Here is a 24,563-nt window from a genome sequence, read left to right on the forward strand (position 1 = left end):
ATTGGAGCCAGTGAGAGGCCGGGTGACTGAAGAGGGGCCAGTGAGAGGAGGGGTTATAGAAAGGGCTGAGTTTGGCCAGGCCTGGGCTGGGAGGGTCCCGGCGAGCCCCGGCAAGGGAGCAGGCGAGGGCTGCATTATGTAGCCCTGGGCTGGCTGAGCCCTGGGACTAGCATGCAGGACTCGGTGCTGCCCTGGCCCATGGGGCTTGTCTGGCTCTCGGCAGGGAGTGCGGCTGCCCAGTTGTCTGGGGGTTGGGATGGGGCCGGAGCAGTGCTTGGGGGTGGCATGAGGGCTCGGGGCTGAAGAAGGGGGGCATTGGGGCACAGTGCACCCTGCCCACCCCCCCAGGGCTGTGGGGCCCAGCAGGATTCCCTGAAGCACCAAGGAACTCCTGTCTCTCTCTTCCTTCGGCTCATCGCAGCCTCCCCCAGGTGCCCCCCAGTGAACGGGCGGGGGGGTCAGTGCCATTCCCCCGGAGCAGGCGGGGCATTGGCAGGTCTTGGCGGGGCCCAGGATGCGTCCCGGCCCCCCAGCCCCGCTATTCTCTGCAGGGGGCTGACGGCGCAGCCAGGCGCTGGCGGGCTGGGAGGGGAGCAGGAAGTGTGGGAAGTCTTGCAATGGTTTGCTGGTCAGTGCAGCATTTCCTGTTCCTCTTTCTCAGCTGGGGTTGTGCAGTGTCCAGGGAGCTGCCAGGGAGCCCAGCGCCACGAGGGATTCACCGGGACTCCCCTGCTTCCCGGGAGCTGGGACTGCAGACACGTGAGTCAGCGCCGGGGGGTGTGTGCCCTTTCTCACAGCCTTGTCCCAGGCTAAGGCTCAGCCACGGGGCACGTCGCGCCCAGCCCCAGCCCCTCCTGTCAGCGCCTGCCCCCGGGAGAAGGGCTCAGTGCTGGGAGCTCTGGCTTGGGCGCCTCCTGAGCATGCAGTTCAGAGCGGGCAGCGCTGGGGACACGACTCCCTCCCTGCCGGCTCCAGTTGAAAAGGGTCAGACTGAGTTTCCCTTTCTGCCTCGCTCTGCACCCCAGCCCGGGCTCTGCAGGAGCCGCTGGTCTCCCCTCCCCAGCAGCCCCAGCAGCTCCGGCCCCTCTCCTCAGGGCCCTATGCCAGCAGGTGACTGTGGCAGAGATGCCAGGGGAGAGCTGGGGGCTCACTGCCCCATGGTGCCTTATAGACAGGGCCCCTCAGCACCGTACAGAGCGGCTGCCCCCCACCCCCAGTGCCCTATAGACAGGGCCCCTCAGCGCCGTACAGAGCGGCTGCCCCCCACCCCCAGTGCCCTATAGACAGGGCCCCTCAGTGCCGTACTGAGGGGCTGCCCCCCACCCCCAGTGCCCTATAGACAGGGCCCCTCAGCACTGTACTGAGGGGCTGCCCCACCCCAGTGCCCTATAGACAGGGCCCCTCAGCGCCGTACTGAGGGGCTGCCCCCCCCCCCCCGTGCCCAATAGACAGGGCCCCTCAGCGCACTGAGGGCTGCCCCACCCCAGTGCCCTATAGACAGGGCCCCTCAGCGCGTGCTGAGGGGCTGCCCCACCCCAGTGCCCTATAGACAGGGCCCCTCAGCGCCGTACTGAGGGCTGCCCCACCCCAGTGCCCTATAGACAGGGCCTCAGCGCCCGTGCTGAGGGCTGCCCCCACCCCAGTGCCCTGAGGGGCTGCCCCCCACCCCCAGTGCCCTATAGACAGGGCCCCTCAGCGCCGTACAGAGCGGCTGCCCCCCAGCCCCAGTGCCCTATAGACAGGGCCCCTCAGCGCTGTACTGAGGGGCTGCCCCCCACCCCCAGTGCCTGAGGGGCTGCCCCACCAGTGCCCTATAGACAGGGCCCCTCAGCGCCGTACTGAGGGCTGCCCCCCCCACCAGTGCCCTATAGACAGGGCCCCTCAGCGCCGTACTGAGGGGCTGCCCCCCACCCCCAGTGCCCTATAGACAGGGCCCCTCAGCGCCATATAGAGGGGCTGCCCCCCCCACCAGTGCCCTATAGACAGGGCCCCTCAGCGCCATATAGAGGGGCTGCCCCCTGACCCAGTGGCGAATGTCCATGCAGCACCATCTGACTGGGCTGGGCCTCAGGCTGCCCCGGGGGCTGGGGTGCCAGTGCTACTCCCCTGGCAGGTTCTGCCCACCCACATTCTCACCCCTGGGGCTTTGTCTGTGCTCGCCTGTTACTCACTGGTGAGCTGCTCTCTCCTCTCAGCCCCCCAGAGCTTCAGCTAGCTTGAGCCCCCTGGGCTCCCAGCCCTTCGCCACAGCCTCCAAGAATCACAGACTATCAGGGCTGGAAGGGGCCTCAGGAGGTATCTAGTCCAACCCCCTGCTCAAAGCAGGACCAACCCCAACTAAATCATCCCAGCCAGGGCTTTGTCAAGCCTGACCTTAAAAACCTCTAAGGAAGGAGATTCCACCACCTCCCTAGGGAACCCATTCCAGTGCTTCACCACCCTCCTAGTGAAATAGTGTTTCCTAATATCCAACCTAGACCTCCCCCGCTGCAACTTGAGACCATTACTCCTTGTTCTGCCATCTGCCACCACTGAGAACAGCCGAGCTCCATCCTCTTTGGAACCCGGCTTCAGGTACTTGAAAGCAGCTATCAAATCCCCCCTCGCTCTTCTCTTCTACAGACTAAATAAGCCCAGTTCCCTCAGCTTCTTCTTGTAAGTCATGTGCTCCAGCCACCTGATCATTTTCGTTGCCCTCTGCTGGATTCTCTCCAATTTGACACTAAACTGGGAGGAGTGGTTGATACGCTGGAGGGTAGGGATAGGATACAGAGGGACCTAGACAAATTAGAGGATTGGGCCAAAAGAAATATGACGAGATTCAACAAGGACAAGTGCAGAGTCCTGCACTTAGGACGGAAGAATCCCATGCACTGCTACAGACTAGGGACCAAATGGCTGGGCAGCAGTTCTGCAGAAAAGGACCTAGGGGTTACGGTGGACGAAAAGCTGAATATGAGTCAACAGTGTGCCCTTGTTGCCAAGAAGGCTAATGGCATTTTGGGCTGTATAAGTAGGGGCATTTCCAGCAGATCGAGGGATGTGATCATTCCCCTCTATTCGATATTGGTGAGGCCTCATCTGGAGTACTGTGTCCAGTTTTGGGCCCCACACTACAAGAAGGATGTGGATAAATTGGAGAGAGTCCAGCGGAGGGCAACAAAAATGATTGGGGGCTGGAGCACATGACTTATGAGGAGAGGCTGAGGGAACTGAGATTGTTTAGCCTGCAGAAGAGAAGAATGAGGGGGGATTTGATAGCTGCTTTCAACTACCTGAAAGTGGGTTCCAAAGAGGATGGATCTAGACTGTTCTCAGTGATAGAAGATGACAGAACAAGGAGTAATGGTCTCAAGTTGCAGAGGGGGAGGTTTAGGTTGGATATTAGGAAAAACTTTTTCACTAGTAGGGTGGTGAAGAACTGGAAGGGTTCCCTAGGGAGGTGGTGGAATCTCCTTCCTTAGAGGTTTTTAAGGTCAGGCTTGACAAAGCCCTGGCTGGGATGATTTAGTTGGGTTTGGTCCTGCTTTGAGCAGGGGGTTGGACTAGATACCTCCTGAGGTCCCTTCCAACCCTGAGATTCTATGATTCTATGATTCAATTTGTCCACACCCCTTCTGTAGTGTGGGGCCCAAAACTGGACACAGTACTCCAGGTGCAGCCTCACCAGTGCTGAATAGAGGGGAATAATCACTTCTCTCGATGCTCCTACTAATACAGCCTAATATGCCGTTAGCCTTCTTGGCAACAAGGGCACACTGCAGACTCATATCCAGCTTCTCGTCCACTGTAACCCCTAGGTCCTTTTCTGCAGAACTGCTGCCCAGCCACTCGGTCCCTAGTCTGTAGCAGTGCATGGGATTCTTCCGTCCTAAGTGCAGGACTCTGCACTTGTCCTTGTTGAACCTCCTCAGGTTTCTTTTGGCCCAATCCTCTAATTTGTCTAGGTCACTCTGGACCCTGTCCCTACCCTCCGAGGCTCCAGCGTATCTACCTCTCCCCCCAGCTTAGTGTCATCTGCGAACTTGCTGAGGCACAGCACACCCTGCCCCATGCTGTCCCCAGCTCATCCTGCCCTGGGGCTGTGGGGCTCAGCCCAAGCCTGCAGTATTCCCTGGAGAGCCCAGGACTGCAGCCATTTGCCCCCCTCTGAGGCTGGGCTGGGTGCCTCCCTCTCCAGTGTGTCCAGATGCTGGGGCTGGAGCCCCCTCGCCCCAGACTCTGGTGGCTTGGGGGAGGGGAGCATCCTCCCATGCACTGCGTGGGGCTCCCTTGCTCGCTCTGGGGCTCAGCGAGTAGCAGCAAAACCAGAATCTATTTCTGACCCAGCACTTCCTCCCTCTGTGACCTCGGAGCAGCCCTGCCCCGAGAGCTGCTCCCAGCCCGGGTGCTCACACATGAGGCTAACACCCTTCACCCGATTTGAATCCATTTTGCAAATCAGATTTTGTGGGGCTGTGTCCAAGTGTCACTACTGTCCAGTCGGTCACGTCTCCCCGGAACCCACGACCCAGGGTGGTCACTTAGCCACATACTGCGTGGCCAGATCACCCGATGGGGGTGTGCCCCAAATCCCCTCACTGCCAAGGCTGCTCGTCCAGATTCCCCCTGGGATCTGTGCCCTAAACCCCTGCCCCCAGGGCTGCACAGCCAGGTGTCGGGCAGCAGTCCACTGGGGAACGATTCAGACCCTCCCAAAAACCAACGCGGGAAAGGCGAGCTGGAAAATGCAAAGGGGACCTGACCACAGGCAAATGAGCTGGGGAAACTGCAGCGGGCGTGGGGACGGGGCGCAGGGGACGGGGCAGCGGGCGTGGGGACGGGGCGCAGGGCCGTGGCTCCGGGGTCGGGTGTATGGTTCCCACAGCGCCAGGGGACGGGGCAGCGGGCGTGGGGACGGGGCGCAGGGCAGTGGCTCAGGGGTCTGGTGTATGGTTCACACAGCGCCGGGGGACGGGGCAGAGGGCGTGGGGACGGGGCGCAGGGGACGGGGTGCAGGGCAGCGGCTCAGGGGTCTGGTGTATGGTTCACACAGCGCCGGGGGACGGGGCAGCGGGCGTGGGGACGGGGCGCAGGGGACGGGGCGCAGGGCAGTGGCTCAGGGGTCTGGCGTACGGTTCACACAGCGCTGGGGGAAGGGGCAGCGGGCGTGGGGACGGGGCGCAGGGCAGTGGCTCAGGGGTCTGGTGTATGGTTCACACAGCGCCAGGGGACGGGGCAGCGGGCGTGGGGACGGGGCGCAGGGCAGTGGCTCAGGGGTCTGGCGTACGGTTCACACAGCGCTGGGGGAAGGGGCAGCGGGCGTGGGGACGGGGCGCAGGGGACGGGGCGCAGGGCAGCGGCTCAGGGGTCTGGCGTACGGTTCACACAGCGCCAGGGGACGGGGCAGCGGGCGTGGGGACGGGGCGCAGGGGACGGGGCGCAGGGCAGTGGCTCAGGGGCCTGGCGTACGGTTCACACAGCGCCAGGGGACGGGGCAGCGGGCGTGGGGACGGGGCGCAGGGCAGTGGCTCAGGGGTCTGGTGTACGGTTCACAGTGCCGGGGGAAGGGGCGTTTTCTGGTTACTGTTTTACTCATGGCCTCCAACAGCATCGCCCCCACCTGCGGTCTCGGGGGGAGGATCTGGCTCTCGGTGGCCAGCACCATGGGCTTCGGGACGGAGCTGTGCGGCCCCCAGGCACACAGCGCCCTGCTGCAGCTGCAGGACTCTGAGCTGCGCCTCCTGGAGCTGATGAAGAAGTGGATGGTGCAGCGAGCCAAGAGCGACAGGGAGTACGCGGCCCTGCTGCACAACGCGTTCTGCCAGCTGGAGAAGCAGGAGTGCTTCGGGCAGCCCCCACCAGGAGACTACAAAAGCCAGATCAGCGAGGTAGGAAGCCTGCCCCAGGCTGGGTCAGGTCTGTATGCCCAGACCCTGCAGCCATCCAGCCCCTGACCCCTGGGCAGCAGAATGCCAGGTGTTGCAGCCTCAGTTAGACATGAGAGGGGCTGGGCGTCTCCAGCCGAATGGGTCCCCTGGAGAACAGCAGCCCATCCGCACCTGTTCCCAGCTCGGGTCCCTTTGCGGCAGTGTGCTGTGCAGTCCGGGTCACTGGCATGCTGCGGGCACGGCCTGGCGAGCCGGGGGAGCTGGCACGCTGCGGGCACGGCCTGGCGAGCCGGGGGAGCTGGCACGCTGCGGGCACGGCCTGGCGAGCTGGGGGAGCTGGCACGCTGCGGGCACGGCCTGGCGAGCCGAGCTGGAGGAGGCAAAGGAGCCGGGGGAGCTGGCACGCTGCGGCCCCGGCCTGGCGAGCCGAGCAGGAGGAGGCAAAGGGGCCGGGGGAGCTGGCACCCTGCGGGCCCGGGCGGGCGAGCCGAGCGGGAGGAGGCATCGGTGCTGGGGGAGCTGGCATGCTGCGGGCACGGCCTGGCGAGCCGAGCTGGAGGAGGCAAAGGGGCCGGGAGCTGGCACGCTGCGGGCACGGCCTGGCGAGCCGAGCTGGAGGAGGCAAAGGGGCCGGGGGAGCTGGCACGCTGCGGGCACGGCCTGGCGAGCCGAGCTGGAGGAGGCAAAGGGGCCGGGGGAGCTGGCACGCTGCGGGCACGGCCTGGCGAGCCGAGCTGGAGGAGGCAAAGGGGCCGGGGGAGCTGGCACGCTGCGGGCACGGCCTGGCGAGCCGAGCTGGAGGAGGCAAAGGGGCCGGGGGAGCTGGCACGCTGCGGGCTGTGGCTCGTGCTAGCTCCAAAGACCCCAACAGAAACCCCTTTGTGCCTCCCTGTTCCTGGGGTGGGTGTCAGCAGAACCCGGCTGTGCAAGGGTTCAGAAGGCAGCCAGCACACCCAGGGCCCTGAGTACTGTGGGGCCATCGCAGGACCCTGGGCCCCCTCCCCGTGCTCGGTTCTGGCTACCCTGGGCCCCGGGGGGGAGGCGCTGGCTGGAGCTCTGAGGGGTCTAGCTGATGCTGTGGGCCAGACTCAGGAAGTGCAAAGGCAAGTGAAAGCCCCCCCCACCCTCCCCGGGCTTTACTCTGAGCCAGGCTGGGCCTGCAGAGGTGCTGCTGATTGGGGGTGGGCCTGGAGCCATCCCTGAGTGCCCTTGGGCGCAGCACAGCAGGTACCTGCAGCCCTGCTGTGACGCTTCCCGCCGGTACCCAGGGCTGTGGGCACCTCGTTCCCACCTGCCCTCAGCTCCCCGACCCCCTGCTCCGGCTCCAGCCCAACACCACTCTCGCTTTCCAGGCTAGCACCAGCCCCCAGCCCTAGGCTATGAGCATCTCCCAGCCCTGGGGACAAGCCTCAGAGCCGGGTCAGCTGACAGGCTGTGGGTACCACTGGCAGTGTTTGGGCTTGGGTCGGAGAGCTGGGCTTGGAGCCCCCCCGTTTCAAAGCCCACACTCCAGCCATCTGCACTGCGATTTCATAGTCCGGCAGCCCATGCCGCACGAGAGTCAGCTGGCCCAGGCCCAGGCCAGGCGCGGCCGTGCCGTGCAGTGGGGACCCTCCTAGGACGCCCAGCTCCTTTGGTCCCAAAGGCAGAGCCCCTGGCCTAGCCGTTACCCCGCAGACCCCGGCGCTTCGCCAGAGACGGAAAGCAGACGGTTGTTTAACAGACTCGAAGGAGAACAAGCAGGAATAGTGGGAACAAAGGGCTCCGGGTCAAATGTGAACTCACATCTAGAGCCCGGACCTAGCTAATCAACCCACGTCATAGCATCAGCGAAGACGCTCCCCCAAGACCCTTCCATTGCCTGACAGCCAGGCTGGGCTGTGAGCGTCGGCTCTTGGGCAACCCGCTGTCGGCCTGCAGCCTCGGTGGAAGGATCCAGGCGTTGTCTGTCTCTACAGGCAGCATCCAAAAGTGCACTGGCTGCACTTGCCACCCGGCTAGCCCCTGCTGCTTGGGTTTCCTGGCCAGGGCGGGTCTCCCCCGGAGACTTTACCCTCACTTGATTAGCCCGGTGCTCAGACTAAATGGGCGCCCCCATGGCCCCTGAAGGGCTCAGGACACATATACACAGACAGACAGACACAGACGGACCGACAGCTCAGCCCCAGGCCCAGGGCACATCGCTATCAGGAGAGCTCTGGAGCTCCTGCTGTGGTAGCCGCACTGCAGTTTCGCAAGGAGGGCGGCCAGTGGGAGCCAGGCGTTCAGTAGAGACCTCATGGGACACTGGGGTGACCCAGTATGTACCTGCTGCCCCAGGGGCTCACTTACCCCCGGGCACTTCTGTGCCCTCTGCCAGCCGGCACCAAGAGGGCCTGGGTCAGAGATCTCAGTCAGCCCCGGATCCCAGCTGGGCCCCTGGAGTCTGCTCAGGCTCCCCCATTGCCCTCCCCTGGGCTCCCCCATATTCTGCCACACGAGCTCCCCTGCCTGCATGGGAGGGATAGGGGGAGAGATAGCTCAGTGGTTTGAGCATTGGCCTGCTAAACCAAGGGTTGTGAGTTCAATCCTTGAGGAGGCCACTTAGGGATCTGGGGCAAAAATTGGTCCTGCTAGTGAAGGCAGGGGGCTGGACTCAATGACCTTTCAAGGTCCCTTCCAGTTCTAGGAGATTGGTATATCTCCAATTATTACACATTACAGCCTCCCCCACACACTCCCAGTCCCCCATAGCTCCCTCTTTTTCTTCCAGCCCCCCTGTGCTTCCAGGTCCCCTGATTCCCCCTGAGCGTCCGCGTGTTTCCAGCCCCCCAAGCGCCCCCATGCTGCCAGCCCCCCTGAGCTCTCCCCTCTCCTGGCAGTCCTGGTGGGTGCTGGCGAACCAGACGGAGGTGCTGAGCCAGATCCTGCGGCGCCATGCGGAGGACCTGGCCGCTGGGCCCCTGAACAAGCTGAGCCTGCTGATCCGTGACAAGCAGCAGCTCCGCAAAGCCTACAACGATCAGTGGCAGCAGCTGAACCAGGACTACGTCAGGGTACGAAGGGCCCAGTGCCCCCACCAGCAGGGCCCCCAGCGACCCCCCAACCCCTGGGGCTGCTCCAGGGCGCCCGGCCAGCCCCAGAGGAGCTGGGGGCAGTGTGGAGTGGCAGGTGGGAGGCCCTCTCTGCCATGGGGTCGGGTGTTTCCTCGCCTGGGAGACGCCTTCTTCCCTGGGGCAACTGCAGCCTGGCACCCTCATTCCCGGGCTGCCCGCTGAACCAGGCGTGGGCTAGTCTGCAGGGAGCGAGGAGCCTCTGGCTCCGGCCACCTCTCTGCCAGCTCTGCCCGCCCCCGGCCTCCCCTGGGCTCTGCCCACCCCCGCAGGGCCTCTGCCTGCCCCCCCGGCCTCCCCTGGGCTCTGCCCGCCCCCGCAGGGCCTCTGCCTGCCCCCCCCCGGCCTCCCCTAGGCTCTGACCGCCCCCGCACGGCCTCTGCCTGCCCCCCCGGCCTCCCCTGGGCTCTGCCCGCCACCGCACGGCCTCTGCCTGCCCCCGGCCTCCCCTGGGCTCCACCCGGCCCCCGGCCTCCCCCAGCTCTGCCCACCCCTCATGGCCTCCCCTGGGCGCTGCCAAACCCCCTGGCTCTGCCCGCCCCTGGCTCCCCCAGCAGTGCCTGCCCCGCATGGCTCTTCCCTTCCTCCCCGGCCTCCCCCTAGCTGTGGCTGCCCCCCCACGGCCTCCCCTGAGCTCTGCCCGTCCCCCCCCAAGGCCTTCCCCCAGCTCTGCCTGCCCCCCCACGGCCTCCCCTGGGCTCTGCCCGCCCCCCCAGCTCTGCCCCCCCATGGCCTCCCCCCAGCTCTGCCCGCCCTCCCCCCCGGCTCTGCCTGCCCCCATGGCCTCCCCTGGCTCTGCTCGCCCCACCATGGCTCTGTTCGCCCTCCACTATCTCCCCTGGGCTCTGCCCACCCCCACGACCTCCCTGGGCTCTGCCTGTCCCCTGGCTCTGCCCCCAATGGCCTCCCCCAGCTCTGCCTGCCCCCACCATGGCTCTGTTCGCCCCCACTGTCTCCCCTGGGCTCTACCCAACCCCATGCCCTCCCCAGCTCTGCCCACCCCCACTATGTCCTCCGGCCTCTGGCCACCCCTCTGACCTCCTGGCTCTGCCCAGCCCCTGGACTTCCATGACTGCCTGCCCCCGCATAGCTTCCCCAGGCTCTACCTGCCCCCACTATCTCCACCGGCTTCTGCCTGCACCCCACAGCCTCCCTGGATCTGCCTCTCCCCCCCACGACCTCCCCCAGCTCTGCCCATCCCCCGCATTGCCCTGGCCTCTGCCCAGCCCCCCAATCACCCCTCTGGTCTCTGTCCTGCCCCCCAGGCATCTCCCTTGGGGCTCTGCCCAGCCCCTGCAGTGGGGCAGATGAGGTTATGCCCCTCACACCAAGTGCTTGTGTCATTCACAGACGAGCCAGCAAGAGCTGGAGAAGCTGAAGTCGCAGTACCGGAGCCTGGCCCGGGACAGTGCCCAGGCCAAGCGCAAGTTCCAGGAGGCCAGCAAAGGTGGGTGCCCTGCCCCACCCCTGCCCCACGCTGCTCCCAGCCTGAGCTGGGGTGAGTGGCACTGAGGGGGGCACCGAGCATGCTCGGGACACCAGTAATGGGGCTGCTCTGCCTGAGGCCAGGCCTGACCCCCAAGCTCCCTGCGGCTCTGCCACCCCCTGGCTCCGGCTGCCAGCAAGGCCCTTCTGTCACAGAGTCCCCGGGCGATGCTCTGGCACTGCCCCCTATGCAGCCAGCCAGGACCCTGCGGGAGCCTCCTCTCTGTGAGCAGAGTATCAGAGGGCGGCCGTGTTACTCTGGATCTGTAAAAGCAGCAGAGAGTCCTGTGGCACCTTATAGACTAACAGACGTATTGGAGCATGAGCTTTCGTGGTGAATGCACCCGATGAAGTGGGGATTCACCCACGAAAGCGCATAGTCTATAAGGTGCCACAGGACTCTCTGGGAGCAGACTGGCTCCAGGGCAAGAAGCTCACACGGCTTCGACCTTCCTGGGTCTCTCCTTGGAGCATTCAGCATCCCCTGCCCCTCCGTGCGCTTCCCACAGCGAGTCCACCCCAGCGGGGGCCTGGGGCAGCCAGAGGGTCCTGCCCCCCCACGTCGCAGTCAGACGTGACTCTCAGCCAGCGTAAAATGGAAGGTTTATTAGTGGACAGGAACACAGCGTAGGGCAGAGCTCGTTAGCACAGAAATCAGTGACTTTCAGCCAAGCCCATCTTGGGGGGGGGGAGAGCCCCCTGCACCCCAAGCCAGCTGACTGACGCTTCCAGCTGCCTGGCCCCTGCCCTGCCCGTTTCTCCTTCTCCTCCTCCGGCCTTTGTCTCCCTTCCCGGGCCAGAGTCACCTGGTCGCATCCCCCTCCTGGGTCTCAGGTTACCGAGGGGCGGGCACAGCATCCCTGCAGGCAGCTGGAGGGACCCCCACAAAGGTCACACGCATATTCCCACCACATAGACACTGGTGCAATACACAGGGAAACTGAGGTGCACACGGCATTCATGCAAACAACAAGACTCACATTCACCAGAACAAGGGAAAATCCACTTCCTCACACCTTCCCAACCCTGCCTGCTGTTCTGGTCTGTGACCCCCGGCCAGTCCCCCGGGCTGCGCTCCCTAGAGTAGCCAACTTTCTAATCACACAAAACCAAACACCCCTGCCGGCCCCTTCTCCGAGGCCCCACCCCCTTGCTCCATCCCCCCCCCCCCCCACACACTCTCCCCAACCCTCACTCGCTTTCACTGGGCTGGGGAAGGGGGAGTGAAGGCTCCGGCTGGGGGTGAGGCCAAGGATGAGGGGTTTGGGATGTGGAAGGGGACTCCACGCTGGTCCCGGGCTTGGGGTGCATGCGGGGGCTTGGGGTGCCTCAAGGCACATGGGCAGCCAGGCAGTTCAGCACGGTGCATGCTGCCTTTGCACCCGCAGGCACCACCCCCTGCAGCTCCCATTGGGGCCAATGGGAGCTGTGGAGCCGGCGCTCAGGGCAGAGGCAGCGCACAAAGCCTCTCAGGCCCTGATTGCCCCAGCACCTAGGGACCCCAGGGACCTGGCGGCTGCTTCCGGGAGCCGCGCGGAACTAGAGCAGGCAGGGAGCCTGCCTTAGCCCCGGGCTCCTGCCGGGCCACTGGCCGGACTTTTAACAGCCTGACGGCCAGGGTCCCTTTTCGACCGGGAGTTCCAGTCAAAAACTGGACACCTGGCTACGGTAGCGCGCCCTTCCCGCCGGCAGGGGCCGCGGGGAATCGGGCTGGGGGGCCCCTCCCAGGACTTCCCCAGCTGCCGCTCTCCCCCCAGACAAGGACCGGGACAAGGCCAAGGACAAGTACGTGCGGAGCCAGTGGAAGCTCTACGCCCTGCACAACCAGTACGTGCTGGCCATCAAGGCTGCCGAGCTGCACCGTACGCTGTACTTCCAGCAGGCGCTGCCCGCCCTGCACCGCTCCCTGCATGGCCTGCACCAGGAGATGGCGCTCGTCCTGTAAGAGCCCCGGGCATCCCCACCCCCCGCCGGCATCCCCACCCCCTGCCGGCACACCCAGCCCTGCCGCCGGCATCCCCACCCCCCGCCGGCATCCCCACCCCCCGCCGGCATCCCCACCCCCCGCCGGCACACCCCCCCCCGCCGCCGGCATCCCCACCCCCCGCCGGCATCCCCACCCCCCGCCGGCATCCCCAGCCCCAGCTGCCAACATACCCAGCCCTGCCGCCGGCATCCCCCCCCCCTGCCGGCATCCCCACCCCGCCGGCATCCCCAGCCCCAGCTGCCAGCCCTGCCGCCGGCATCCCCGCTGGCATCCCCACCCCTGCCGGCATCCCCAGCTGCCAACATACCCAGCCCTGCCGCCGGCATCCCCACCCCGCCGGCATCCCCTGCTGGCATCCCCAGCTGCCAACATACCCAGCCCTGCCGGCATCCCCACCCCGCCGGCATCCCCTGCCGGCATCCCCAGCTGCCAACATACCCAGCCCTGCCGCCGGCATCCCCACCCAGCCCTGCCGCTGGCATCCCCACCCCGCCGGCACACCCAGCCCTGCCGGCATCCCCACCCCAGCCCTGCTGCCGGCATCCCCTGCCGGCATCCCCACCCCCGGCCGGCACACCCAGCCCTGCCGCCAGCATCCCCACCCCTGCCGGCATCCCCAGCCCCAGCTGCCAACATACCCAGCCCTGCCGCCGGCATCCCCACCCCTGCCGGCATCCCCACCCCCTGGCATCCCCACCCCTGCCGGCACACCCAGCCCTGCCGCCGGCATCCCACCCCGGCATCCCCAGCTGCCAACATACCCAGCCCTGCCGCCGGCATCCCCTGCCGGCATCCCCTGCCGGCATCCCCAGCTGCCAACATCCCCAGCCCTGCCGGCATCCCCACCCCGCCGGCACACCCAGCCCCAGCTGCCAACATACCCACCCCTGCCGCCGGCATCCCCCCCGCCGGCATCCCCACCCCGCCGGCATCCCCAGCCCCAGCTGCCAACATACCCAGCCCTGCCGGCATCCCCCGCCGGCATCCCCACCCCCGCTGGCATCCCCACCCCCGCCGGCATCCCCACCCCTGCCGGCATCCCCAGCTGCCAACATACCCAGCCCTGCCGCGGCATCCCCACCCGCCGGCATCCCCTGCCGGCATCCCCTGCTGCCACCAGACCCAGCCCTGCCGCCGGCATCCCCACCGCCCGCCGGCATCCCCCCCCCCTGCCGGCATCCCCAGCTGCCAACATACCCAGCCCTGCCGCCGGCATCCCCCCCCCCGCCGGCACACCCAGCCCTGCCGGCATCCCCACCCGCCGGCACCCAGCCCTGCCGCCGGCATCCCCACCCGCCGGCACACCCAGCCCTGCTGCGGCATCCCCTGCCGGCATCCCCACCCTGCCAACATACCCAGCCCTGCCGCGGCATCCCCACCTGCCGGCATCCCCACCCCTGCCGGCATCCCCACCCCTGCCGGCACACCCAGCCCTGCCGCGGCATCCCCACCCCCGGCATCCCCTGCGGCATCCCCAGCTGCCAACATACCCAGCCCTGCGCGGCATCCCCGGCATCCCCCGCCGGCATCCCCAGCTGCCAACATCCCCAGCCCTGCCGCGGCATCCCCACCCGGCATCCCCACCCCTGCCGGCATCCCCAGCTGCCATACCCAGCCCTGCCAACATACCCAGCCCCTGCCGGCATCCCCACCCCAGCACCCCTGCTGCTGGTATCCCCAGCCCCCGCCAGCATACCCACCCTCCACCAGCATCCCACCCCGCTGGCATCCCCACCCCCGCCGGCATCCCAGCCCCAGCTGTTAACATACCCAGCCCTGCCGCCGGCATCCCCAGCACCCCGCTGGCATCCCCAGCCCCGCGCGGCATACCCAGCCCCCACCGCCGGCATCCCCAACCCCCGCCGCCGACATACCCAGCCCCCACCGCCCGCATCCCCCACCCCGCTGCCAGGATACCCACCCCTGCCGCCAGCATCCCCACCCCCGCTGCTGGCATACCCAGCCCCGCCTGGCATCCCCAACCCCCGCTGCCACCGCTGGCATGTGCACCCCTGCCGCTGGCATGCCCAGCCCCCGCCGCTCACACCCCTGCCACTCCCACACTTCCCCCAACTCCAACCCCCCCACCCCGTTCCGTTGGGGTCACTGAGCTGCCTTTCAAATCTGCCTTGGTCCAGGGGCTGGTGGGAGGGGCTGGGGCCCCGGGCCCTGCAGGTTGGGGCGCCCGGCCCAGCCACAGTGCCTGGGGGCGAAGTCGCTCAAAGCACCATGCGAGGGGTGAAGTGTCCCATGGGACTGGCCACTGCGGGGGGCGGGCAGCAAGGGGGGGCACACTGCTGCGTTTAGTCAACCCCCCAGGTAGTGGCTGGGGGGGCACAGGTGAGGGGGGCTTGTGGGGGTGCGGCCCCCGAGCGATGGGGAGGGGCACAGGTAAGGGGGCTTGTGGCGACCCGAGTGATGGGGAGGGGCACAGGTGAGGGGACTTGTGGGGGTGGGGCCCCGGGCGATGGGGAGGGGCCCAGGTGAGGGGGGCTTGTGGGGGTGGGGCCCCCGGGCGATGGGGGGAGGGCTGCAGGTGAAGGGGGGATTTCGGAGGTGATGGGAGTAGAGGGACTGGGGTCTCAGCCACCAGAGATGTGGTCCCAGCTGAAGTTGGCTCACGGGGGGTGCCTGGTGGAGGGCGGGCAGGGCCCAGGGGGTGCCCGGTGCAGGGCAGAGGGGGCGGGTAGGGCTCAGGGCAGCACCCAGTGCAGGGCAGAGGGGGCGGGCAGGGCCCAGGGGGTGCCCGGTGCAGGGCAGAGGGGGCGGGCAGGGCCCAGGGGGTGCCCGGTGCAGGGCGGAGGGGGCGGGCAGGGCGCAGGGCAGCACCCAGTGCAGGGCGGAGGGGGCGGGCAGGGCCCAGAGGGTGCCCAGTGCAGGGCGGAGGGGGTGGGCAGGGCCCAGGGGTGCCCGGGTGCAGGAAGCCCTGGTAAGATGCCGTTGTCCCTCGATACATGTGGCAGGGATGCTGCCCTCGGCTGTGCAGCCGCAGTGCCAGGGATGCAGGCAGAGTGGAGGGCACAGAGAGCACGGCAGCTGCCAAGTGCACATGAGCACGCTCAGGCCGCGAGCTCCCACTGCAGCTGCATTCAGTCGTGGGGGGATCATGTGTGTTTGTGGGGCTGACAGGGTGAGACTCGGGGAGTCGGGTTCAGGGCTCCTTGTGCAGGTGCCCCAGGGGGCTCACCCTCCCAATAGGCACAGGCCACCGGGGGAGAGGGCTCCCGGCACTGTCAGTGGCAGGCCTGGCTGGGGGCTTTGGCTGGGGTCCGAGCTCTGGTGCCTGTGCCCCACAGGAAGGAGATTCTGCAGGAGTACGCCGAGGTCAGCAGCCTGGTTCAGGAGGAGGTGGGCTCCGTGCACCAGGAAATCGCCCACGCCATCCAGGCGATCGACCCCGCGACAGAATACGACAGCTTTCTCCAGCAGCAGAGGTACAGACCCTGCGCCCACCCCCCACCCCCTGCCCCCAGGCGCGGAGCTACGCCCCACTTCTGAACAGCCCCCTGGAGGAACCACTCCCAAGGGCCCCGCTCTGCCTTCTGGTGGGGCCCCCAGCCTCCCTGCCTCCTGGGCTCCAGCTGCCTGCTTCCCCCCACGAGTCCCATGGAGCAGGGTCTGGGGCGGTCGCCAGGGATCGAGGCAATCGCATGCACTGCTACCGACTAGGGACCAAGGGGCTGGGCAGCAGTTCTGCAGGAAAGGACCTAGGGGTTACAGCGGACGAGAAGCTGGATATGAGTGAGCAGTGTGCCCTTGTTACCAAGAAGGCTAACGGCATTTTGGGCTGTATAAGTAGGGGCATTGCCAGCAGATCGAGGGACGTGATCATTCCCCTCTATTCGACATTGGTGAGGCCTCATCTGGGCCCCACACTACAAGAAGGATGTGGAGAAATTGGAAAGAGTCCAGCAGAGGGCAACAAAAATGATTAGGGGGCTGGAGCACATGACTTATGAGGAGAGGCTGAGGGAACTGGGATTGTTTAGTCTGCAGAAGAGAAGAATGAGGGGGGATTTGATAGCTGCTTTCAACTACCTGAAAGGGGGTTCCAATGAGGATGGATGTAGACTGTTCTCAGTGGTACCTGATGACAGAACAAGGAGCAATGGTCTCAAGTTGCAGTGGGGGAGGTTTAGGTTGGACATTAGGAAAACCTTTTTCACTAGGAGGGTGGTGAAGCACTGGAATGGGTTACCAAGGGAGGTGGTGGAATCTCCTTCCTTCGAGGTTTTTAAGGTCAGGCTTGACAAAGCCCTGGCTGGGATGATTTAGTTGGGTTTGGTCCTGCTTTGAGCAGGGGGTTGGACTAGATACCTCCTGAGGTCCCTTCCAACCCTGATAGTCTGTGATTCTCTGATTCATCCAGCCAGGAGTTGCAGGGCTCCTGGGGCGCGAAGGCCTCAGGACAGCACAGGGAAGCCAAGGTTGAAGCACCAGCCATTCTGGCCATCCCAGCACAATGCCCCAGCCAGGCTGCAGCAACCCCCATGGGGCTCTGGTGCTCCTGGGCTCCTTAGTGCCAGGGGAGAGCAGCCACTTCCCCAGAGCCCACCCTGTGCCCTGCCTGTCCCAGCTCAGGCCCCTGCTCTCGAGCTGGGCCCTCCCTGCTGCGGGGTGGTTTGCTAGGTCCTGGTCTCTGGGATTCGGCACTGCCGCGGGGTCACTTTCAGTAGGTTCCAGCCCCGGCCCAGCCAGCCACACCCTCCCCTCATGGCCTGCGCTGCCCCCAAGAGCAAACGTAACACTGCAAAGTGGGGGGAAACTGGCACCCACCAGATTCATAAACATGCTGGACAAGTCCCCCTCCCGGGGGTGGACACTGGCAGGGCAGGGCCCAGAAAGGCAGCAGGGATTCCCCGTTCCTGCCCCAGGCCTGTGTGCGCAGCCAGGCCGGGGGCTGCTTGCAGGCATGCTCAGAGCACTGTCCCCCTAGGTGTGTGAGCGAGATCCCGCCCAGGCTGACGTTCGACGAGAGCCTGCTGGAGGAGAGCGAGGACCTGGAGGCCGACGAGCTGCAGCTGAATGAGCTGACAATAGAGAGTGTGCAGCACACGTGTGTACCAGGCGCGGGCGGGCACCAGGACGTGAGGGGCTCTGGGAGGGCTGCAGCACTGGGCCCTGGGCAGCTACCGGCCGGCTCCCGAACCCCCGGGGGGTGTCAGGCCCGGCAGGGGACCCCTGGGCAGCCACCGGCCGGCTCCCGAACCCCCGGGGGGTGTCAGGCTCGGCAGGGGACCCCTGGGCAGCCACCGGCCGGCTCCCGAACCCCCGGGGGGTGTCAGGCTCGGCAGGGGACCCTGGGCAGCCACCGGCCGGCTCCGAACCCCGGGGTGTCAGGCCCGGCAGGGGACCCCTGGGCAGCCACCGGCCGGCTCCCGAACCCCCGGGGGGTGTCAGGCCCGGCAGGGGACCCTGGGCAGCCACCGGCCGGCTCGGGTGTCAGGCCCGGCAGGGGACAGCCATGGAGGAGGAACTAGCCACTGCCACGGAGGCCATGAGCAGCAAAGGGCAGCGTGTCCAGGACCTGCAGGCCGAGCTCCTGGGCGAGGAGCGGAACGTGAGGCCCCGGGAGCGGTGAGATGGGGGTTGGGGGGAGCAGTGAGTTGGGGGAGCTCTGGGCAAGGTGGGGTGGGCAGGGACCTCTGGGCAGGGCAGGAGGGGCGGGCGGGGATTTCTGGGCGGGGCATGTGGGGCGGGTGGGGAGCTCCGGGGTGGGGGGGGATTTCTGGGCGGGGCAGGTGGGGCGGGTGGGGAGCTCCGGGGTGGGCGGGAGCTCTGGGCGGGAGCTCTGGGGTGGGTGGGCAGGGATTTCTGGGCGGGGCAGGAGGGGCGGGTGCAGGGCTACAGGGTGGGCGGGAGCTCTGGGCGGGAGCTCTGGGCCGGGCGGGCAGGGATTTCTGGGTGGGACAGGTGGGGCTGGTGGGAGCTCCGGGGTGGCGGGGATCTCTGGGCGGGAGCTCTGGGCTGGGTGGGCAGGGATTTCTGGGCGGGAAGGAGGGGCGGGTGCAAGGCTACAGGGTGGGCGGGATCTCTGGGGTGGGGCTCCGGGCCGGGCAGGCGGGATCTCTGGCTGGGGCAGGCGGGCGGGCAGGGAGCTCCGGGCCGGGCGGGATCTCTGGGCGGGGCAGGCGGGGCGGGCGGGAGCTCCGGGCGGCGGGATCTCTGGGCGGGGCAGGCGGGGTGGGCGGGAGCTCCGGGCCGGGCGGGCAGGGATCTCTGGGCGGGGCAGGCGGGCGGGTGGGAGCTCCGGGCCGGGCGGGAGCTCTGGGGCGGGGATCTCTGGGCGGGCGGGAGCTCTGGGGCGGGTGGGGATCTCTGGGCGGGGCGGGCGCTCCGGGCGGGCGGGGATCTCTGGGCGGGGCGCTCTGGGGCGGGCGGGGATCTCTGGGCGGGGCACGGCGCTCCGGGGCGGGCGGGGAGCTCTGGGCGGGGCAGGCGGGGTGGCCAGGGATCTCTGGGCGGGGCAGGCGGGGTGGCCAGGGATCTCTGGGCGGGGCGGGGCGCTCCGGGGCATGTGGGGATCTCTGGGCGGGGCAGGGTGCTCCGGGGCAGGCGGGGATCTCAGGGCAGGGCAGGGCGCTCCGGGGCAGGCGGATCTCTGGGCGGGGCGCTCTGGGCGGGCGGGGCTCTCTGGGCGGGGCAGGGCGCTCCGGGGCGGGTGGGACTCTCTGGGCAGGGCAGGGCGCTCCGGGGCAGGCGGGGATCTCTGGGCGGGGCGGCGCTCTGGGGCGGGCGGGATCTCTGGGCGGGCAGGGCGCTCCGGGCGGGCGGGATCTCTGGGCGGGGCAGGCGGGGCGGCGGGGATCTCTGGGCGGGGCAGGCGCTCGGGGCAGGCGGGATCTCAGGCGGGCGCTCCGGGCGGCGGGGATCTCTGGGCGGGCGCTCGGGGCGGGCGGGATCTCTGGGCGGGGCAGGCGGGGCGGCGGGATCTCTGGCGGGGGCAGGCGCTCCGGGGCGGGCGGTGATCTCTGGGCGGGGCGCTCCGGGCAGGACGGGGATCTCTGGGCGGGGCAGGGCGCTCCCGGGGCGGCGGGGTTCTCTGGGCGGGGCAGGCGGGCGGGCGGGGATCTCTGGGCGGGGCAGGCGCTCCGGGGTGGCGGGATCTCTGGGCGGGGCAGGCGGGGCGGGCGGGGATCTCTGGGCGGGGAAGGGCGCTCTGGGGCGGGCGGGGATCTCTGGGCGGGGCGGGGCGCTCCGGGGAGGGCTGCCCACTGTGAGCCGCGGCTGTTGCTGTCTGGCACAGGGTGCACCTGCTGGGGAAGCGCCAGGCTCTGCAGGAGGCGCAGCTGCATTTCCAGGTCTCCCTGTGCGCCCAGGCCAAGCTGCAGGTCCAGCGGGACGTGCTGCGCCGCAAGCTGGACCAGCTGGGCTCCAGCGCCCCCCCTCCAGCCCTGCCCCTGCAGGACGACAGGCAATCGCTCTCCTCCACGGTGAGTCGCCCCCGCGCCGGGCCCCGGTGCCCTGCCCCACTCCACCCCCAGCGCCCTACCCCACTCCACCCCCAGCGCCCTGCCCCACTCCACCCCCCCAGCACTCCGCCACCCCCAGTGCCCTGCCCTGCCCCTCCGCCCCAGTGCCCTGCCCCACTCCACCCCAGCGCCCTGCCCTGCGCCACCCCCAGCATCCTGTCCTGCCCCACTCCGCCCCAGGGCCCTGCCACACCCAGTGCCCTGCCCTGCCCCACTCCACTCCACCCCCAGCTCCCCGCCACCCCCAGTGCCTTACCCTATTCTACCTTCTAGCTCCCCTCCCTGCACCCCAGCACCCCGGCCTGCCCCACCCCTCCTGCCCTGACCTGCGCCTTGGTGACAGTGGGGGACACTCGGGCAGCCTGGCCCTAGTGCCTGCCCAGGGCACTGGCCTTGCTAAGAAATGTGGGTGCTGCGGTGTGGTGAGGCTGCCCTGCCAGGTGCAGCCCACGGGCACCTGGCCACAGTCCAGCCCAGGCAGTGCCCAGCCCAGGCCATTCCTGCCCCCGGGCATGGGACGTCCCAGCCACACGGCTCAGCCCCCCTCTGCCCCCTGGCAGGAGCTGGAGCCGGAGCGCCCAGGAGCCAGCGCGCTGGAGACCCTCAGGAATCACATCTCGGGCATCTTCCGCCCCAAGTACTCGGTGAGTGCCCCTGCGCCACTGCCTCCCCTCCCCTCCCCCACATCACTGCCTCTTCCCCTCCCCTCCCTTCCCCTCTCCTCTCCCTCCCCCGTGTCACTGCCTCCTCCTTCCTTCCTCTCCCCTCCCCTGCGCCACTGCCTCCCCTCCCCCACATCACTGCCTTCTCTCCCCCTCCCCTCCCCTGCACCACTGCCTCCCCTCCCCACATCACTGCCTCCCTCCCCTCCCCTCTCCTCCTGCACCACTGCCTCCCTCCCCTCCCCACATCACTGCCTCCCCTCCTCTTCCCTCCTCCTTCCCCTCCCTCCCCCGTGTCACTGCCTCCCCTCCCCTTCCTTCCTTTCCCCCTCCCCCCTGCACCACTGCCTCCCCTCCCCCACATCACTGCCTTCTCTCCCCCTCCCCCTCTCCTCCTGCACCATTGCCTCCCCTCCCCTCACCCACACCACTGCCTCCCATCCCACGTCTCTTTCCTGCCCCACACCACTGCTTCCCCTTCCACTCTCCTCCCCTCCTGCCCTCCCCACACCACTGCCTCCCCGCCTCACTGCCCTGCCCCAACCTTGCCTCTCCTCTTCCCTCCACCGCTCCACTACCTTCTCCCTCCCCTCCCCACCCCACAGCCCGGCCCCCGCCCGACCCCTCTCCTGCCCTCTCCTTCCCCGTGCCACCTCCCCTCCTCCACCTGAGCCCCACAGCCTGTGTGGAGAAGGGGGCCTGGATGTCCCTGCTGCAGCCGCTGCTCTGGGCAGCCCCCGTGGGTGCTGACGGGGTCCCCTGCCCAGCCCGCTTACCCCGACTCTGTGTCCCAGGTGCCGCCCCCACTGCCGCTCCTCCCCGAAGTGCAGAAGCCCCTGTGCCAGCAGGCCTGGTACCACGGCGCCATCCCCCGGGCGGAGGTGCAGGAGCTGCTGCTCCACAGCGGGGACTTCCTGGTGCGGGAGAGCCAGGGGAAGCAGGAGCAGGTGCTGAGTGTGCTGTGGGACGGGCAGCCCCGGCACTTCATCATCCAGGCCTGCGATGTGAGTGGGGCCGGGCACAGGGAGGGTGCTGACATGGGCAGCGCAGACGGCTCTGCGGGCAGCTCCGGGGCCATCCTGCAGCAGCCCTGCCCCCCCAGCCGGGACATACCACCCCGGCCTGCCGGGCAGAGCCTGGGCAGGGCTCCTGGGGGAGTGCCCAGGGGTGGGGGGGTGCTGGAGGACCTGTGAAGTGAGGCGGGGGCGGGTTCCTGCCACTCACAAATGCGCCCCTGGGCCGGGCATCCCCAGGCGGCCCTGCAAGCTGGGGTTGTGCCTGGAATGGGGAGCAGAGGGGGTGTGGGTGGAGCTGTGGGGGTGTATGGGGGGGAGGCTTGGGGGTGTATACAGGGCGGGGTGGGAGTGTGTGAGCAGGGCTGGGAGGGCAGGGCAGGGGCGGCATGAGATCCCAGAGCCTCCACCTCTCCTAGGACATGTACCGGCTGGAGGGCGAGGGCTTCCGCACCATCCCGCTGCTCATCGACCATTTCCTGCAGACCCGGCAGCCCATCACCAAGAAGAGCGGAGTCGTCCTGGCCAAGGCCATCCCCAAGGTACCACACTGGCCCCACTGTACAGCTCCCCGGGGGCTGGGCGTCGGGGCGAAGGGCTCCCCAGGGGGCTGGGTGTATCAAGGGGAAGGGCTCCCTCGGGGGTTGGGCGTCGGGGGCGAAGGGCTCCCCCGGGGGTTGGGTGTCGGGGGTGAAGGACTCCCCCGGGGGCTGGGCGTCGGGAGCAAAGGGCTCCCCCAGGCTGGGCGTCGCAGGGGGAAGGGCTCCCCCGGGGGCTGGGCGTCGGGGCGAAGGGCTCCCTCGGGGGCTGGGCGTCGCGGGGCGAAGGGCTCCCCCGGGGGCTGGGGGTCGGGGCGAAGGGCTCCCCCGGGGGCGGGGCGTCGCGGGGGAAGGGCTCCCCCGGGGGCTGGGCGTCGCGGGGGAAGGGCTCCCCCGGGGGCTGGGCGTCGCGGGGGAAGGGCTCCCCCGGGGGCTGGGCGTGGCCGGGGAAGGGCTCCCTCGGGGGCTGGGCGTCGCGGGGGAAGGGCTCCCTCGGGGGCTGGGCGTCGCAGGGGGAAGGGCTCCCCCAGGGGTTGGGCATCGGGGGTGAAGGGCTCCCGCGGGGGCTGGGTGTCACAAGGGGAAGGGCTCCCCTGGGGGCTGCGCGTCGCAGGGGGAAGGGCTCCCTCGGGGGCTGGGCGTCGCAGGGGGAAGGGCTCCCCCGGGGGCTGGGGGTCGCGGGGGAAGGGCTCCCCCTGGGGTTGGGCGTCGCGGGGGAAGGGCTCCCCCGGGGGCTGGGCGTCGCGGGGGAAGGGCTCCCTCGGGGGCTGGGCGTCGCGGGGGAAGGGCTCCCTCGGGGGCTGGGCGTCGCAGGGGGAACGGCTCCCTCGGGGGCTGGGCGTCGCAGGGCAAAGGGGTCCCCCGGAGGCTGGGCGTCGCAGGGAGAAGGGCTCCCCCGGGGGCTGGGCGTCGGGGGCAAAGGGCTCCCCCGGGGGCTGGGCGTCGCAGGGGGAAGGGCTCCCCCGGGGGCTGGGCGTCGGGGAGAAGGGCTCCCTCGGGGGCTGGACGTAGGGGGCGAAGGGCTCACCCGGGGGCTGGGCATCGCGGGGGGAAGGGCTCCTCCAGGCTGGGCGTCGCAGGGGGAAGGGCTCCCCTGGGGGTTGGGCGTCGGGGCGAAGGGCTCCCCCGGGGGCTGGGCGTCGCAGGGGGAAGGGCTCCCCTGGGGGCTGGGCGTCGGGGAGAAGGGCTCCCTCGGGGGCTGGACGTAGGGGGTGAAGGGATCCCTCGGGGGCTGGGTGTCGCAGGGGGAAGGGCTTCCCTGGGTGTTGGGCTGTGATGGGTTGGATCACAGAAACCCCCTTGGGAGCTGCCAACTGATGTGCCAAGACTACTTCTGCTCCTGCTTTCCTGCCAGCCTGGGAGTCCAGCACCGTCTTGCTGATCCAGACACGTCCGTCTGCCCCAACATAGACCCAGGGTCTGAACCACGTGCCCCAAAACTGCAGGCTTCACTGAAAGCAATTTACAGACTTGTTCCTGTTGTTAACATTCAGATGCCCAACTCCCAATGGGGTCTAAACCCCAAATAAATCCGGTTTATAAATTGTTGGCCCTCTATAACACGGACAGAGAGATGCACACCTGTTTCTCCTCCCCCCGCCCCGTATTAACACATACTCTGGGTGAATTAATAAGTAAAAAGTGATTTTATTAAATACAGAAAGTAGGATTTAAGTGGTTCCAAGTAGTAACAGAGAGAACAAAGTGAATTACCAGGTAAAATAAAATAAAACCCACAAGTCTAACACAGTAATAAAACTGAATACAGCTGAGAGCTCACCCTCAGAGATGTTTCAATACGTTTCTAACACAGACTGGACGCCTTCCTAGTCTGGGCACAATCCTTTCCCTGGTACAGCCCTTGTTCCAGCTCAGGTGCTAGTTGGGGGATTTCACATGATGGCTCCCACTTTGTTCTGTTCCACCCACTTATATCTCTTTTGCATAAGGCGTGAATCCTTTGTCCCGCTGGGTTCCCACCCCCTCCTCACTGGAAAAACACCAGTTTAAAGATAGATTCCAGTTCAGGTGACATGATCACATGTCAGTGTAAGACCCCAAGCCTTCATTCCTCCCAGCCTGACTCACAGGAAGGCTGCCTGCAAACAGAGCCATCCACAGTCAATTGTCCTGGCTCATGGGAGCCATCAAGATTCCCAACCACCATTAATGGCCCACACTTTGCATAATTACAATAGACCCTCAGAGTTACATTTCATATTTCTAGTTTCAGATACAAGAGTGATACATTTATACAAATAGGATGATCACACTCAGTAGATTATAAGCTTTGTAATGATACCTTACAAGAGATCTTTTGCATGAAGCATATTCCGGTTACATTACATTCACACGCATTAGCATATTTTCATAAAATCATATAGAGTGCAACGTCACATGGGTGTCGGGGGCGAAGGGCTCCCCCGGGGGTTGGGCTTCGTGG

The 24,563-nt window shown here is 67.4% G+C and overlaps 1 protein-coding gene across 2 annotated transcripts in view; it reads left to right on the forward strand.

The window, feature by feature from the left end:
* Positions 1–666: 666 nt before the first annotated feature.
* Positions 667–24,563, forward strand: part of FES (FES proto-oncogene, tyrosine kinase) — a 34,290-nt gene continuing 10,393 nt past the window's right edge. Inside the window, exons 1-12 of one of the 2 annotated variants that reach the window (XM_039493041.1) lie at positions 667–759; positions 5,591–5,870; positions 8,732–8,905; positions 10,313–10,409; positions 12,205–12,388; positions 15,731–15,868; positions 17,371–17,494; positions 17,890–18,011; positions 19,681–19,867; positions 20,467–20,550; positions 21,363–21,572; positions 22,001–22,123. In XM_039493041.1, the coding sequence (XP_039348975.1) occupies positions 5,646–5,870; positions 8,732–8,905; positions 10,313–10,409; positions 12,205–12,388; positions 15,731–15,868; positions 17,371–17,494; positions 17,890–18,011; positions 19,681–19,867; positions 20,467–20,550; positions 21,363–21,572; positions 22,001–22,123 (1,668 nt within the window). In that variant the 5' untranslated portion in view covers positions 667–759; positions 5,591–5,645. Of the gene's footprint in view, positions 760–5,590; positions 5,871–8,731; positions 8,906–10,312; positions 10,410–12,204; positions 12,389–15,730; positions 15,869–17,370; positions 17,495–17,889; positions 18,012–19,680; positions 19,868–20,466; positions 20,551–21,362; positions 21,573–22,000; positions 22,124–24,563 lie in introns of those variants that run through there. The other variant, XM_039493040.1, reaches the window with a different exon arrangement.

This window comes from Mauremys reevesii, linkage group 10 (genome assembly GCF_016161935.1).
Source record: "Mauremys reevesii isolate NIE-2019 linkage group 10, ASM1616193v1, whole genome shotgun sequence".
NCBI lineage: Eukaryota > Metazoa > Chordata > Testudines > Geoemydidae > Mauremys > Mauremys reevesii.